General features: G+C 45.9%; 3 protein-coding genes across 4 annotated transcripts; 1 reads left to right on the top strand and 2 right to left on the bottom strand.

Annotated features, from left to right (window-relative positions):
* Positions 1 to 363: 363 nt before the first annotated feature.
* utp15 (UTP15 small subunit processome component) lies at positions 364 to 3,825 on the bottom strand. The gene is made up of 12 exons (XM_088375059.1): positions 3,652 to 3,825; positions 3,157 to 3,300; positions 2,950 to 3,042; positions 2,665 to 2,849; positions 2,403 to 2,581; positions 2,187 to 2,312; positions 1,910 to 2,045; positions 1,741 to 1,825; positions 1,468 to 1,623; positions 1,234 to 1,338; positions 1,022 to 1,155; positions 364 to 951 (listed from the first exon to the last, which is right to left on the bottom strand). The coding sequence occupies exons 2-12, from the start codon at positions 3,244 to 3,246 to the stop codon at positions 651 to 653; spliced, it is 1,590 nt and encodes a 529-aa protein (XP_088231185.1). The 5' UTR covers positions 3,247 to 3,300; positions 3,652 to 3,825; the 3' UTR covers positions 364 to 650.
* Positions 3,826 to 6,570: 2,745 nt separating this feature from the next.
* Positions 6,571 to 9,747, top strand: il12b2 (interleukin 12B 2). The gene is made up of 7 exons (XM_088376286.1): positions 6,571 to 6,715; positions 6,823 to 6,901; positions 7,231 to 7,479; positions 7,570 to 7,672; positions 7,996 to 8,189; positions 8,513 to 8,661; positions 8,772 to 9,747. Exons 1-7 carry the CDS (start codon positions 6,590 to 6,592, stop codon positions 8,892 to 8,894), a joined length of 1,023 nt encoding a protein of 340 aa, XP_088232412.1. The 5' UTR covers positions 6,571 to 6,589; the 3' UTR covers positions 8,895 to 9,747.
* Positions 9,463 to 11,535, bottom strand: LOC148397288 (sphingosine 1-phosphate receptor 3-like). 2 transcript variants are annotated; one of them, XM_088376287.1, is made up of 3 exons: positions 10,588 to 11,531; positions 10,046 to 10,389; positions 9,463 to 9,978 (listed from the first exon to the last, which is right to left on the bottom strand). In XM_088376287.1, the coding sequence occupies exons 1-3, from the start codon at positions 11,110 to 11,112 to the stop codon at positions 9,951 to 9,953; spliced, it is 897 nt and encodes a 298-aa protein (XP_088232413.1). In that variant the 5' UTR covers positions 11,113 to 11,531; the 3' UTR covers positions 9,463 to 9,950. The 2 variants fall into 2 exon arrangements, with proteins under 2 accessions (XP_088232413.1, XP_088232414.1); XM_088376288.1 differs by lacking the exon at positions 9,463 to 9,978 and having other exon boundaries at positions 10,042 to 10,389; positions 10,588 to 11,535.
* Between the last annotated feature and the right edge of the window lie 142 nt (positions 11,536 to 11,677).

Below are 11,677 nucleotides of genomic sequence, written 5' to 3'. Positions count from 1 at the left end.
CTATTCATTTGACTTTTGTGTGTTTTGAATTTTGTACACTTTATAGACATCGTGACGAACCCAAGGTGGCGCTTTCTATTTCAGGTGCTCCTACTCGACATTCAAACTGGTGCTTAGTGGGAGTCAGCTCAGCACACACCTCGTATTTTCCCCAAATCAAGTTCAGACATTTTCTTCCATATTACAGCACAAGCCATGGCCCGCAAAGCATTGCCATGGCCTCATTGTTCCAAGATATCAGTCAGGAGAAGGGTTACAAAATAATTGCCAAACTGATCACAGAAGGCAGTCATCATTTGATTTATCTCCGTTTCAAGCATTTACAAAAGCCTGATGTAACTTTTGAATTTCACAGATGCTAAGTAGGAGTGAGCTAAAAGTTTATTCAGGTCTTAATAAACATTGGTCAATGTATAAAATATCAAAACATCATCCAGCCATTGGCAAATGCACACCGATTCATTAACAAGTATAGCTAAAATACTTTCACTTAAAAACAAACACCATTTATTGAATGTGATTATTTAAAGGGGATCCTGAACCAAACTGATATCAGATGAGTCCGTGAGTTGTGTGTCTTCTGAGGCAAGTTGGGGCTGTTTTAATACAATGTGTTGTGTTGTGTTGTGTCGTGTCCATCTGAGAGTGCATCAGGTGGCCTGAGGCTGAGGTTGTGAGCTACTTGCCTTTCCCTCCACCAGGCCGTTGGATATGTCAATACCCGGGCACGGCACCTCCTTCCTCGGGAGATGGGAAGCAAACACCGTGTCCAACATACCCAGCACTTCCAGGAGTTCGTGCTGGAAGTCCGTTTCTTTCTCCAGCAGGTCCTGGAGACGCAAAAGCTGCCGGTCCACGATGGCCGATTGCCCGATGACCGACTGATAGATGTCCAGGATCATCTCGGCCACCACGACGAGGATGGGGCTGAACCTGGTGTCGAGCATATGCCTGGAGAAGATGAAGGAAAGAGGTGAGCGTTGCTCATTAACCATTTCGTTAGGGCGCGATCGAGTCTCACCCGATCAAGAAAGTGAGCAGCCGATTGACGTCCCGCTCGTCCCGTCCCGCTAAAGCGTTTTTCAACGTTCCTCTCAGATCCAACTCCTTCATAACGGCAACTGCAACTTCCGGCTTCCTGTATCTCGTCCCCACCTGCAAAGTTGCTTGTCGGTCATTTCTGCGTTTTTCAATCCAATACAGTCGACTTAAAAGGCATTGGCTTGAGGTTACCTCCAGAGCTGCATCCAGGGCCTTGGAAACATTGAATTTCCTCAGCTCTTTGTCATATTTCGCCAGATGCTGTATCACCACGGGCTTAGTGACGAGATAATCACCCTGGGAAAAATTAGAGCCCCAACTTAGTGGTTGGTAGCTAGCCCACGTCAAGCGCAATGAACATGATTTCCTTTCAAATGATTTCATCATTTTCAAAGCATTTACTCACAAAATGCCAATAAAACGTACTTGTTGAGGGATGTAATTCTTCCCTTTTACAAAGACACGATATGACGGTCGCCGCCTGCGTTGAACTGACAGTTCCGTTGACTCCTCTGCGTGTTTCCTGTGTTTGATGCTTAGGATGCCGTTGGTCATACCCACAGCAATAGTCCCGTCGTCTGGCTGTGAAAAGAAAAAGAAAAAAAAAGAAAAGAAAAGAAAAGACGCGTGGAGATTGAGATTACCGGTGCAGTACGTTCAAGTTGCCGAGTTCTACAAAGTGAGACTTTGTCTCCTTACAGCCAAAGCCAAACTGAGAATGGAGGTGGCGTAGTCAAAGTTGTGCACCACTTTGTAGTTGGTCGTGTTGTACACCTTCACGTGTCTGAATAGATGAAAAATAAAATATTAGAAACGAAAAAGGATGATAGGCTTAAAAGTATTCATCGGTGTGTCGTCTTTTACGTACCTGTCCAGGGAGGCCGACAGCAACCTTTGGCCATTGCTGCCCAGACACACACAGGTGACTGTTTTGTGATGGTTCCTCAGTGACACCAATGGCTGGCCACCTTTCAGCAGATCCCACACCTTCACGTAGCGCCCCCCTGGAAAGACCAGTGTGCTTAGAGAGTTGCGTTCACGATACGCATTTTTTTCTTTCGTGGCAAAAAAGTATGAAACAGCTCAGCTCTCATTATTTATTTGGACAAAAAAAAAAAAAAAAAAGCACACCAACGCTTACGTACCCGCTGAGACGAGGAGGCCCTCAGAAGGGTACAGGAGCACACTTTCCACTGGCTGGCCGTGATCCATGGTCATTGCAGACTTTTGAACTCTGGCATCAAACAGTTTCACCGTGTGGTCATACGACCCTGGAAGAAAGAAAGAAAGAAAGAAAAGGAAGGTCAACCGTTGCACTTCATCGTGCTGCAAAAGCTGCCGCTTTGTTCCAATTTCATCACCCGTAATGAAGAGATCTCTGTTGAGTTTGCTGGTGACGCCACAGCGAATGTAATCGGTGTGTTCTTGGTAACAGGTGAGCTCTTGCACATTCGGGAGGTCCCAAAGTCGGCAGGTGTAATCGTCCGAGCCGGTGACGATATGGTACTGGTCCGAGGTGAAGTCTGTCACGTGGACGGCCCTGAGCACATTTATACGACAAGTGGTGTCAGAGAAGTCATCATTAGGCAATTTGAAATGATGAAACGAAAGTCCATTTCCTACTTTGTATGGCCTTTGAATTGCCTGAGCGCCACCTTGCCGCTGACATCAAACAGCTGCACTAGCGAATTCTCGCATCCGGCCACGAGGAGCTGACCGTCAGAACGGAACCTCCCGCAATATGCCGTGTCCTTAAATCGGGCAAATGTCTTCACTGGTTCCTGGGAGAAGGGGCCATAGATGTGGATCTAAAAGGGAGGGGGGGGGGATCAAAACATATGAACACATTCTATTTAACATGCGAGAACATTGGAAGCTAGTTGCATTGTGAAAAACAAGACTTCGTACTCGTGTAAATGCTGTCACAGCAACATTATGCGGGGCCACAGGAGAGAAGTCGATGTTTGTGACCGATCCAAATTGTTTTATCTGGATTGGAGCCTGTTGGAGGAAAAATATAGCGACGTGTCACAACTGAGAATCAAATAGACATGACTATGGAGCGTCATCATTAGATTACCCATGTCCATTAAACAGACCAAGAGACACACTCACCTTGTAGTTTTTCCAGTAGTGTGTGTCCTGGGTGACTTTCTCTCCAAGTTTAGGATAAACTGGAATTTTTGTCGGTTTAAATGAAGCCATTTCTGCACACGTGTGTGGTTGGTTGGTTGGTTGGTCACAAAATACTCTTTATCCCTGGGCATATTTTAAATTGACTAAGTAACATTTGACAGTCATAGGAAAATGATCCAAAACATTCAAACAACCGAATAAAGTGGCTATGAAACCTTTGTTTCGCACAATCCTATATTTCTTCCATTCTTCTAATAACGCGGCAGGGCTGTACAGCACCACCGATTTGATTCATTTAGGTTTGGTGAACAAAATGTGTTAAAATAAGGAGGAATACGTCCCTTGAAATGTGCATGGCAAAATAGATTTCAAAACAAACGTACGTAAGCCAACATGCGCGTAAAAGCAGATTCGAGTTAGCAGACTAGTAGCACGTTTACATTCGCTACAAAACTACCGTCTGGGTTGTCGTACCTTTTAAAACACAAGTTCGGCAGGTGTGAATACTCCTTAAATCTTTTAAAAGTAGAGGATGTTAAAGTACTTTTTGCGGAGGAACCAAAAGTTAGGCATTGAAACGATTTATCACGTTGCCTCAAGGTGCTGCGGACGCGGCCATGACGGTTCCTGTAACCACTTCCGCTTCTTTGTTCACACAATATTACAAATGTACCTTTTTGATGACTGACTATTTACATGTATCTAACAATATTTTAGTATAATATACACATTTATTTTAGGTGATCAAAAACTAAAACAATGTTCTCAATTATCTTATTTCCTCCTGAAGGAACCTTTATGCGTCACTTCCGGTTTCTGTCTCCCCCCCCCGAGCTTCTGTCGGCGGCTGTGCGAGTCGGCCTATTACTTACACTGTTTGCACAATTATGGGGCAAAAGTGGAATGTTTATTGCTTTGAAGCATATCAAGTGAAGTGTATTTGTGTAATGAGGGAGGCTGCGGCCTAAGGAGGTCAACAGCCGATATCAATGATCATGTAATCAGGGCAGCGTCTTTTCCTCAGGCAACATGGGCCAAAAAAGAGATTTAACTGGCTCTGAAAAGTCCCATAAAGTCTTTCAAAGGGATGCAGTACTCTTGAAATTGCCAAGCTATTGTGGCGTCCAACGTTTTGTCGCATATAGTCAACAGGGTCGAAAGAAACGTGTTGAGAAGAAAAGACGTCAATTAAGGGCCAAAGATTTGAGAAGAATCAAAGGTGAAGCCACCAGGACCCCGTTATCCTCCAGTGCTGTCATATTCCAGAACTGCAACCTACCTGGAGTGTCCAGAAGTACAAGGTGTTCTGTGCTCAGAGACATGGCCAAAGTAAGATAAGCTGTTACCCGACCACCACTACGTACTCCCGGGTCACTACACGTCATTCTAGACTTTATCAAGTTATCCAAGCCCTTCATTTTTCTTGCACCTCCTTATAGGCCAGTGGTGGGGCACGTCGAAAACAAACAGCTCACGGAGATGCTCCCGGGAAGCCTAAACCAGCCTCAGAAGATTAGCAGAGACGCTGCCCAAGCCAAGTACGATCGACTCCAATAACCAATAACCTTGGGGGGGGTTATCTAGCCGGGGAGAGCAAAGCACCTGTGGTTGCTATGGAAGAAGACAATGATGAAGTCTGTTTGTCTTCAGCGAGTTGGACGTTTTGAGATCAATTGAGCAGAAGTGACCCTTCCTGTGCTGTGCTGTGCTGTGCTGTGCTGTGCTGTGCTGTCCTGTCCTGTCCCGTGCTGTCCTGTCCTGTCCTGTCCTGTCCTGTGCTGTCCTGTCCTGTTCTGTCCCGTGCTGTCCTATCCTGTCCTGTCCTGTCCTGTCCTGTCCTGTCCTGTCCTGTGCTGTCCTGTCCTGTCCTATGCTGTCCTGTCCTGTGCTGTCCTGTCCTGTGCTGTCCTGTCCTGTCCTGTCCTGTCCTGTGCTGTCCTGTCCTGTCCTACACAGCTCGGTCTCATTCTACAAGTAAAGTTTTTCATTCAGCAGTTCTTTGCCTGAACGCCGCCACTCCTGTTCTGCGATGCCCACATACGCAACCCGTCCTAGTGGAACGAATGGCGTAAGAAAGATGACACATTTCATCCAAATTTGGGTGAACTGATCCTTTTACAAAGGCAGCTGTATGTTGTCATCAAACGGGGGATGTTTTAAACCGGGGTGGAAGGTGACGAATAAGAAAATATTCGTAATATACGTTTCTTGACACTCATCGTTTAATCAGATTCAAAGTGGAAGTTTCGTAGCGCCGAAGAAAAAAAAACTATTTTGACCTTCACAATCAAGTTGAAGATCAGAAAACCACAAAAAGGAAAATGTCAACTCAACCCAAACGCGCATATTTAAAGGAGGCGACTTTGTAATATCCACTGAAAAATAAATATGCAGTTCCCTCTGCAAAATGAGTTGGGTTGGGCTCCAGTTTACAGTTGACTGTATTAAAGATGAAAATGGCTGCTTGCAAAGTATCAGCCAAGTGACAACACATCTAAGCGATAGGATTCAAATGAAAACTACTGCTAGCAGACATTTATGTCACTTGATGGCCCTTGCATGACACGAACCACATTTGAACAACCATTGACAAATATGTTCAAATCCAACCTTTGATTTCTAATGCACGTTACAGGAAGCAATGTCAAGGTATGCTAGTGACGATCCCATCCCTGATGAAGATAAAAAACTATGAGCGCAGCCAGCCCTGCAAGAAATACGAGTCGCTGTTCGCAACATGAAACGGCAGGAAGTTGTCGCGTGCATGAGGAAGTCTTCATATGTCATTTGGCAGCAATATGCTCTTGCCCACTGAGTGAGTTATAAGAATGGAAATTCCTCGGGCAATTTTTGTGGGGGGGCCACTTAAATGTCACATCACTGGCGTCACTGTCTAATTGGATGAAATTCTTCTTTTATTTATTCAAAATTTCTGAGTGCTATCTTATCACATGGGTCTCAAAGTTCGTTGAGGATTTGACTCAGCATGTTGGGTCAAGATTTTGATCCTAGACCTACACTTATTGACGAGTTAGTTACTAATAAATAAGTTATTCATGAATGTACGACTAGATATGATTATTTGATTGTATTTATGCCCAATCATTATTTACATACAACACATGTGCAGTTTATCTTATGTTTTGTGGAAACGCTTGCATGTAAAAGAGATTAAAAAAATTAAAAAAAAGACCCTTCATGCTGCATTTAGCTGTGTATCAATCAAGGGCAACCCCCCCCCACACACACACACACTTCTTATCGGATTCCACATCACTTCGCTTGATCTCCTTCGTCATACTTGTAGAAGTGCACCGTCAAGCTAGCGATGCTTTGTCTTACTACGTTGTGTCCCTCAGTTTCGATCTGTGACTCCCCCACAGAGATGGAAAAATGTTGCTGATGCTTGTTTATGTTCAAGAGTATAAAAATGAGTCTTTTCGCTCATTCGGTGTGTATGATCGATCAGAAGCAGCAGCAGCAGCAGCAGCAACTGCACTTTTGTTCTTCATTTCTTTTCAGTCTTTTCACCAGAATGGTAAGTGAAGGACATTGGATGCTTGTTTAGGATGACTCTTTTGCTTGTGGTGTTTCCAGAAATCATATAAATATTGAATTGCTAACATGTGTCCTCTGCTCCCTCAGATATCAATGCGGCGGATATTTGGGCTTCTGCTCATCAGCCTTATGGGAGTGAATGGACTCAATGACTTCCCCAAATCATGTACGTATGTTTTGACATTTGAAGTACTTTTGTCCTTTCTTTGTCCCCGTGTTTCCGCTGTTAGAAGTTACCGTATTGAGGTCGATTTTTCGGGTACCTACTGACATCCATTAAAATGCTTCTTTTTTGTTTTTTCTTCTCAAACAACTGCCAAGTATTCAGGATGTGTTTTCCACCCAAACAAACAAAAACATTGCTTCAGTGATACAAATCCGCACGACTTCTTTTTTTAACCCAAGTATTTGATTCCTTATGCTTTGATCATCTTTGCCACAGAATGAAAGGTTCATGATCATCTTCCTCAAATTCCTTTTCTTCTGTCCACGCAGTTGTGACGGCAAAGATAAAGGCCTCGGTCACATTGCCGTGCGGTGCAAAAATCAACGGAGGTGAAGTCACATGGACGTTTAAAGGTAAGGACCTGGATGAAGATTACCAAGATGAGGTGCAGAAGGCTGGTGCCAATCTACTGGTCAAGGAGGTAGGGAGGCCCTTGCTGGGAGAGTACACTTGCTGGAGCGGAGGGGAGAGCGCGTCCATTTATCTCCTGCTGGAGGCCGAGGAGGAGGGGGAACTGGGTGAGATGATCCTTGTCTGGCGCTGTTCAAAGCTCCACTCCTTTTTTAGATGCGCTTTTACCTATTCTTTTGAAATCATTTGTTTTACAGATTCTTTCCTCACCTGCCGCGCCAAGTCCTACAACTGCGCTTTTAGCTGTACCTGGCTCGACAATAAGTACAAAGCCGTACGCCTCGGACTGGACCCGCATTGGTAAACAAACCGACCGACAAACCAACAAACCGACCAACAAACAAACAAACAAACAAACAAACAAACAAACAAACAAACAAACAAACAAACAAACCAACCGACCAACCAACCAACAAACCGACCAACAAACAAACAAACAAACAAACAAACAAACAAACAAACAAACAAACAAACAAACAAACAAACAAACAAACGTCATTTGGACGTTTTGTTTGCTCAATTCCTAACTTATCGGAGACCTGACTGTTTGACAAAAGCAGAATGGCTGCTCCCTCGTAGCAGGGGATGGCTTTCACACGTTTCTTTTTGCTTTCTCTCCACAGCCGCGAAGGAGGCGACTCGTGCAGCTGGGTCAACAGCACCGTCGAGCAACAAGCCGATGGCCGACTCCACTTTGAGCTGCGCCACTCGCTCTCACCCTACTCCGAGGAGAGCACCAGGCTGGAACTCACGGCCGAAGCCCTCGAAAAAGACTCCCTCCTCAGGAGGACCAAGACATTTTATCTCAGAGATATCAGTGAGTCATTGGAACTGATTCATGCTGATTTTATTTGACTTTTTTTTTGGTACAAAATATGGATTGCCATTAGGAATGTGTTTTACACAGAGCATATGTGAATAGTATAGTAGTATTATCAACATTAGTAATATTAGCATTCATATTGTAAACTATTGCTACTATTTATTACACAAGAAAGCAAAAAAAAAACCTGTAGGCATGATACTGCATTGCTGTAAGCTAGCTAAATAGCTTGAGAGCGAGAAAGAGAGAGAGAGAGCTAGTGTGTAATCAAACCAAAAAGATGCTGAATGGGAACTTGCCACTTGTGTTTTGCCCAGTTCAACCAGACAGTCCTGAAATTGTTCAATGTCAAGAAGTGGATCACAGCTTAAGCGTGACCGTCCGTCCTCCGTCCAGCTGGTCCACCCCTCACAGTTTCTTCGGCCTGGAGCACGAGGTGGAATATGAGCACAAAGATGACGGAAAGGTGCGACAGGTGGACCAACTTCTTCCACAAAGCACATTTGTTTTCATGATGAAGTGCTCTGGAATGTTTCTCTTCACTAACTTCTGTGGCGTTTGCCTGGCTTATGTCAGAAGGGACGCTCGTCGCTCTCCTTGGTACCCAAGAAGATCAGCAGGTTGCGGGTTCGCTCCCGGGACGAGCTGGTGCAGTCAGCCTGGAGCCAGTGGACTGAATGGACAAATGTAACCTGCTGACCGCATCGTCTGCTGCCTTTCCATCTCTTGCAACATACTGTATGTCCGATAGTCAGTGAGACCTTTGTAGTTTTACGACGGAACGTTCAACTCTGACACCAAACTATTTATTCATATGTTTATTTATTGTTTCTTTATTTGAAAGCAAGCAACAAGCTGCTGCTCCTTCAGTTCCTTCAATGAGTGTTTTGCTCACTTTCCCCCTTTCTTCTGCGTTCATTGAGGTCAGTTGACTTTAGCCAGCCATTTCTGTCTTTCTGTTCATTTGCAGGTTTGGGCTTCATAGTCCACTTACAAGTGCCACAACAAGTATACCAGCTGTTGCTTGCTTGATTTGTATGCGTTTATTTCGGCTTGATTTATTTATTTATTTTTATTTGTTTGTTTATTTATTTATTTATTTATTTATTGCAATGTGATCCAAAATTTGAGCATCACATACACCATGGGGGGGGAGTGATTACAAATTTGGCAGTTGTTAAACGTGGGCAAGGAGGCATAAGTGCATGCACTTGTAGTCATTTACCGAGCCGGATACATTTTCAAAATACAAAATGGGAACAGTCGCTAAAAGCTGCTGTCACCCACGACTCGCGCCCAGACACTCACGCGTTCTTTGTCAGTTTTTGTGTTTTATTTTTGTTTCATCAACTCAGGTCCAAGGAGGAAAATGGAAGCATTGTAAACCCAAGAAGACAGCAATGTATATTTGACTCCACAGATGAGTTGGAGATACATGAAGCTTTCCGGCAGATTTTCAATGTAAACATTGTAAAAACACCTCTGGCTATGAAATCATTTGAAGATGTTTGGTTAACGACATCACTTGGAGATGACGTCACCGAAGCCTCATTAAAGCAAAGAATGCATAAATGATTTTTTGTTTTGCATTGTCAAGTTCTTGACTAACTCAAACGACGAGCAATTGGAATGAGCGAAATCGAATGTGCTTACGAGAGAAAGATTGAGTAGCCCGCTCTTATTCAAAGAAAAGAAAAAGCGTAGCGCGCGCGGCACCGTCTTGCGTGGTCGAGATCCTGCTCCTTGTTTGGGGGCTCACACCTTTGAAGTTAAATCGATTCTTCTGAAACAGAAAGACGTGGAAGGTGAAGGTGAAGGTGAAAAGAACTTTGAAATGTTTGAGCCCTTACCTGGCCCTCCGCCTGGGGCACAGGCACACCCGCCTCCAGACGATCCTCCACACGGCTGCCCTCAGGGCCGGGCTCCCCCAAATGTACAGCGCCGGGGTGACGAGCGCGTTGAGGCGCGCCATGATGGCAAACACGTTGGTGGCCTCGTTGCGGAAGCGGACCCCGGTCCGGGTGAGCTGCCTGACGATGATGTTGACGAACGAGGGGCACCAGAGGGCCAGAAAGCAGATGACCACGAAAACGATGATGCGCAGCGACTCCCTCTTGTTGTCCCGCTCGGCGCTGGGCGGCTCTCGGGACAGGTGGTTGCGGGTGATCATGTACAACTTGACCGTCATCAGCACCTTCAGCGAGTACCGAGACTAATGTTACTGGAGCTACTTTGCACAATAAAACCATGTCAAAGCCCAAAGGACTCAAACGCTGCACGCTCTACACTTCCCCTTTTCCTCTGACCCGTATAAGCGAGCGAGAGGAGCAAATCGCGACTTTTACCCGACCGACCGACCGACCGACCGACTTTGACTTTCCCCAAACCTGACCTTGACCAACACGATGATCTGCAGCGTCATGACCCCGAAGGCGTTGATCTGGGCCGCCTTGGAAATGGGCACCATGTTCTGCACGGTGAGGATGGCGTAGGTGTAGATCCAGCAGAAGATGCACACGCCGATCACCAGCGAGCGGCTGACGTAGCGGTCGTAGAAGAACGGGTGACAGACGGCCAGGTAGCGGTCAAACTGAGCAAACAAGAAGGTCAACACGTTGACGCCGAGGAAGGAGGGGAGGATGTAGAAGGTTCCGTTCCGGGACGGGTATCCCTCCTGGACGTCAAACAGGCCCAGGTAGTAGACGGAGAAGCCCGTCAGCGTGTCGCTGACGCTGGTGTTGAGCATGAAAACGAAGCGGTTCTGGATGCGCAGCGAGCGGCTGCAAGCGATGCCCACGGCCACCGAGCCGGCCACCGAGACGGCGCTGGTGGCGAACGCGATGTGGAAGATGAACACCAAGAAGTCACCCGCAGAGTCCAAATCGACCGACAGAGGGATGGTGCCGTTCAGGGGCATCCTCTCGCCCCCATTGCCGCCGACAATAGAGCACGCCGGAGCTTCTACCGCCCCTTTTAAAGGCAAAATGCTGACCTCCGGGGGGGATTTGGAACAAACAGTCCGTTTTCCTGTTTTTGGGTGAAGTCAAGCGCAAGTAAGCATATGTGATGAGGAGGCCTTCCAACTGAGTCTCGACGGGATCCGCAATTGTGTCTCCGGTGGTGCTTGTTGACTCCTCTCAACGTCATTTTGTTAACAGGGGTGTCAAAGTCGATTTCCCTTGGAACTGTTGACATGCACCGAGCCCAAGTTTGAATACGTAGCTCTTCAAGTGCCACCCACCATCATGACCAACATTGAATTACGCAAGCGGAGTAGGTATTCATCAAGAACCAGGCAGATATTCGAGTCACGAGTGCGGCCAAAATACACAAACACACGCACACGCGCGCACGCACCGAACGAAACCACAAGATGGCAGCAGGAACGCTCAAAAACCACTTTGAAGGGCTGACAAGAAAGAAGTGGCTATTTGTCCTCGGACAGGCCCATGAAAGAAAAATAATCAACGTTAGGCAGAGGA

The sequence above is a fragment of the Syngnathus floridae genome, chromosome 5, assembly GCF_059516105.1.
Source record: "Syngnathus floridae isolate MCC-2025c chromosome 5, RoL_Sflo_1.0, whole genome shotgun sequence".
Taxonomy (NCBI): Eukaryota; Metazoa; Chordata; class Actinopteri; order Syngnathiformes; family Syngnathidae; genus Syngnathus; species Syngnathus floridae.
Note: the sequence above shows the minus strand (reverse complement) of the source record. Positions and strands in the feature narration are given on the sequence as shown.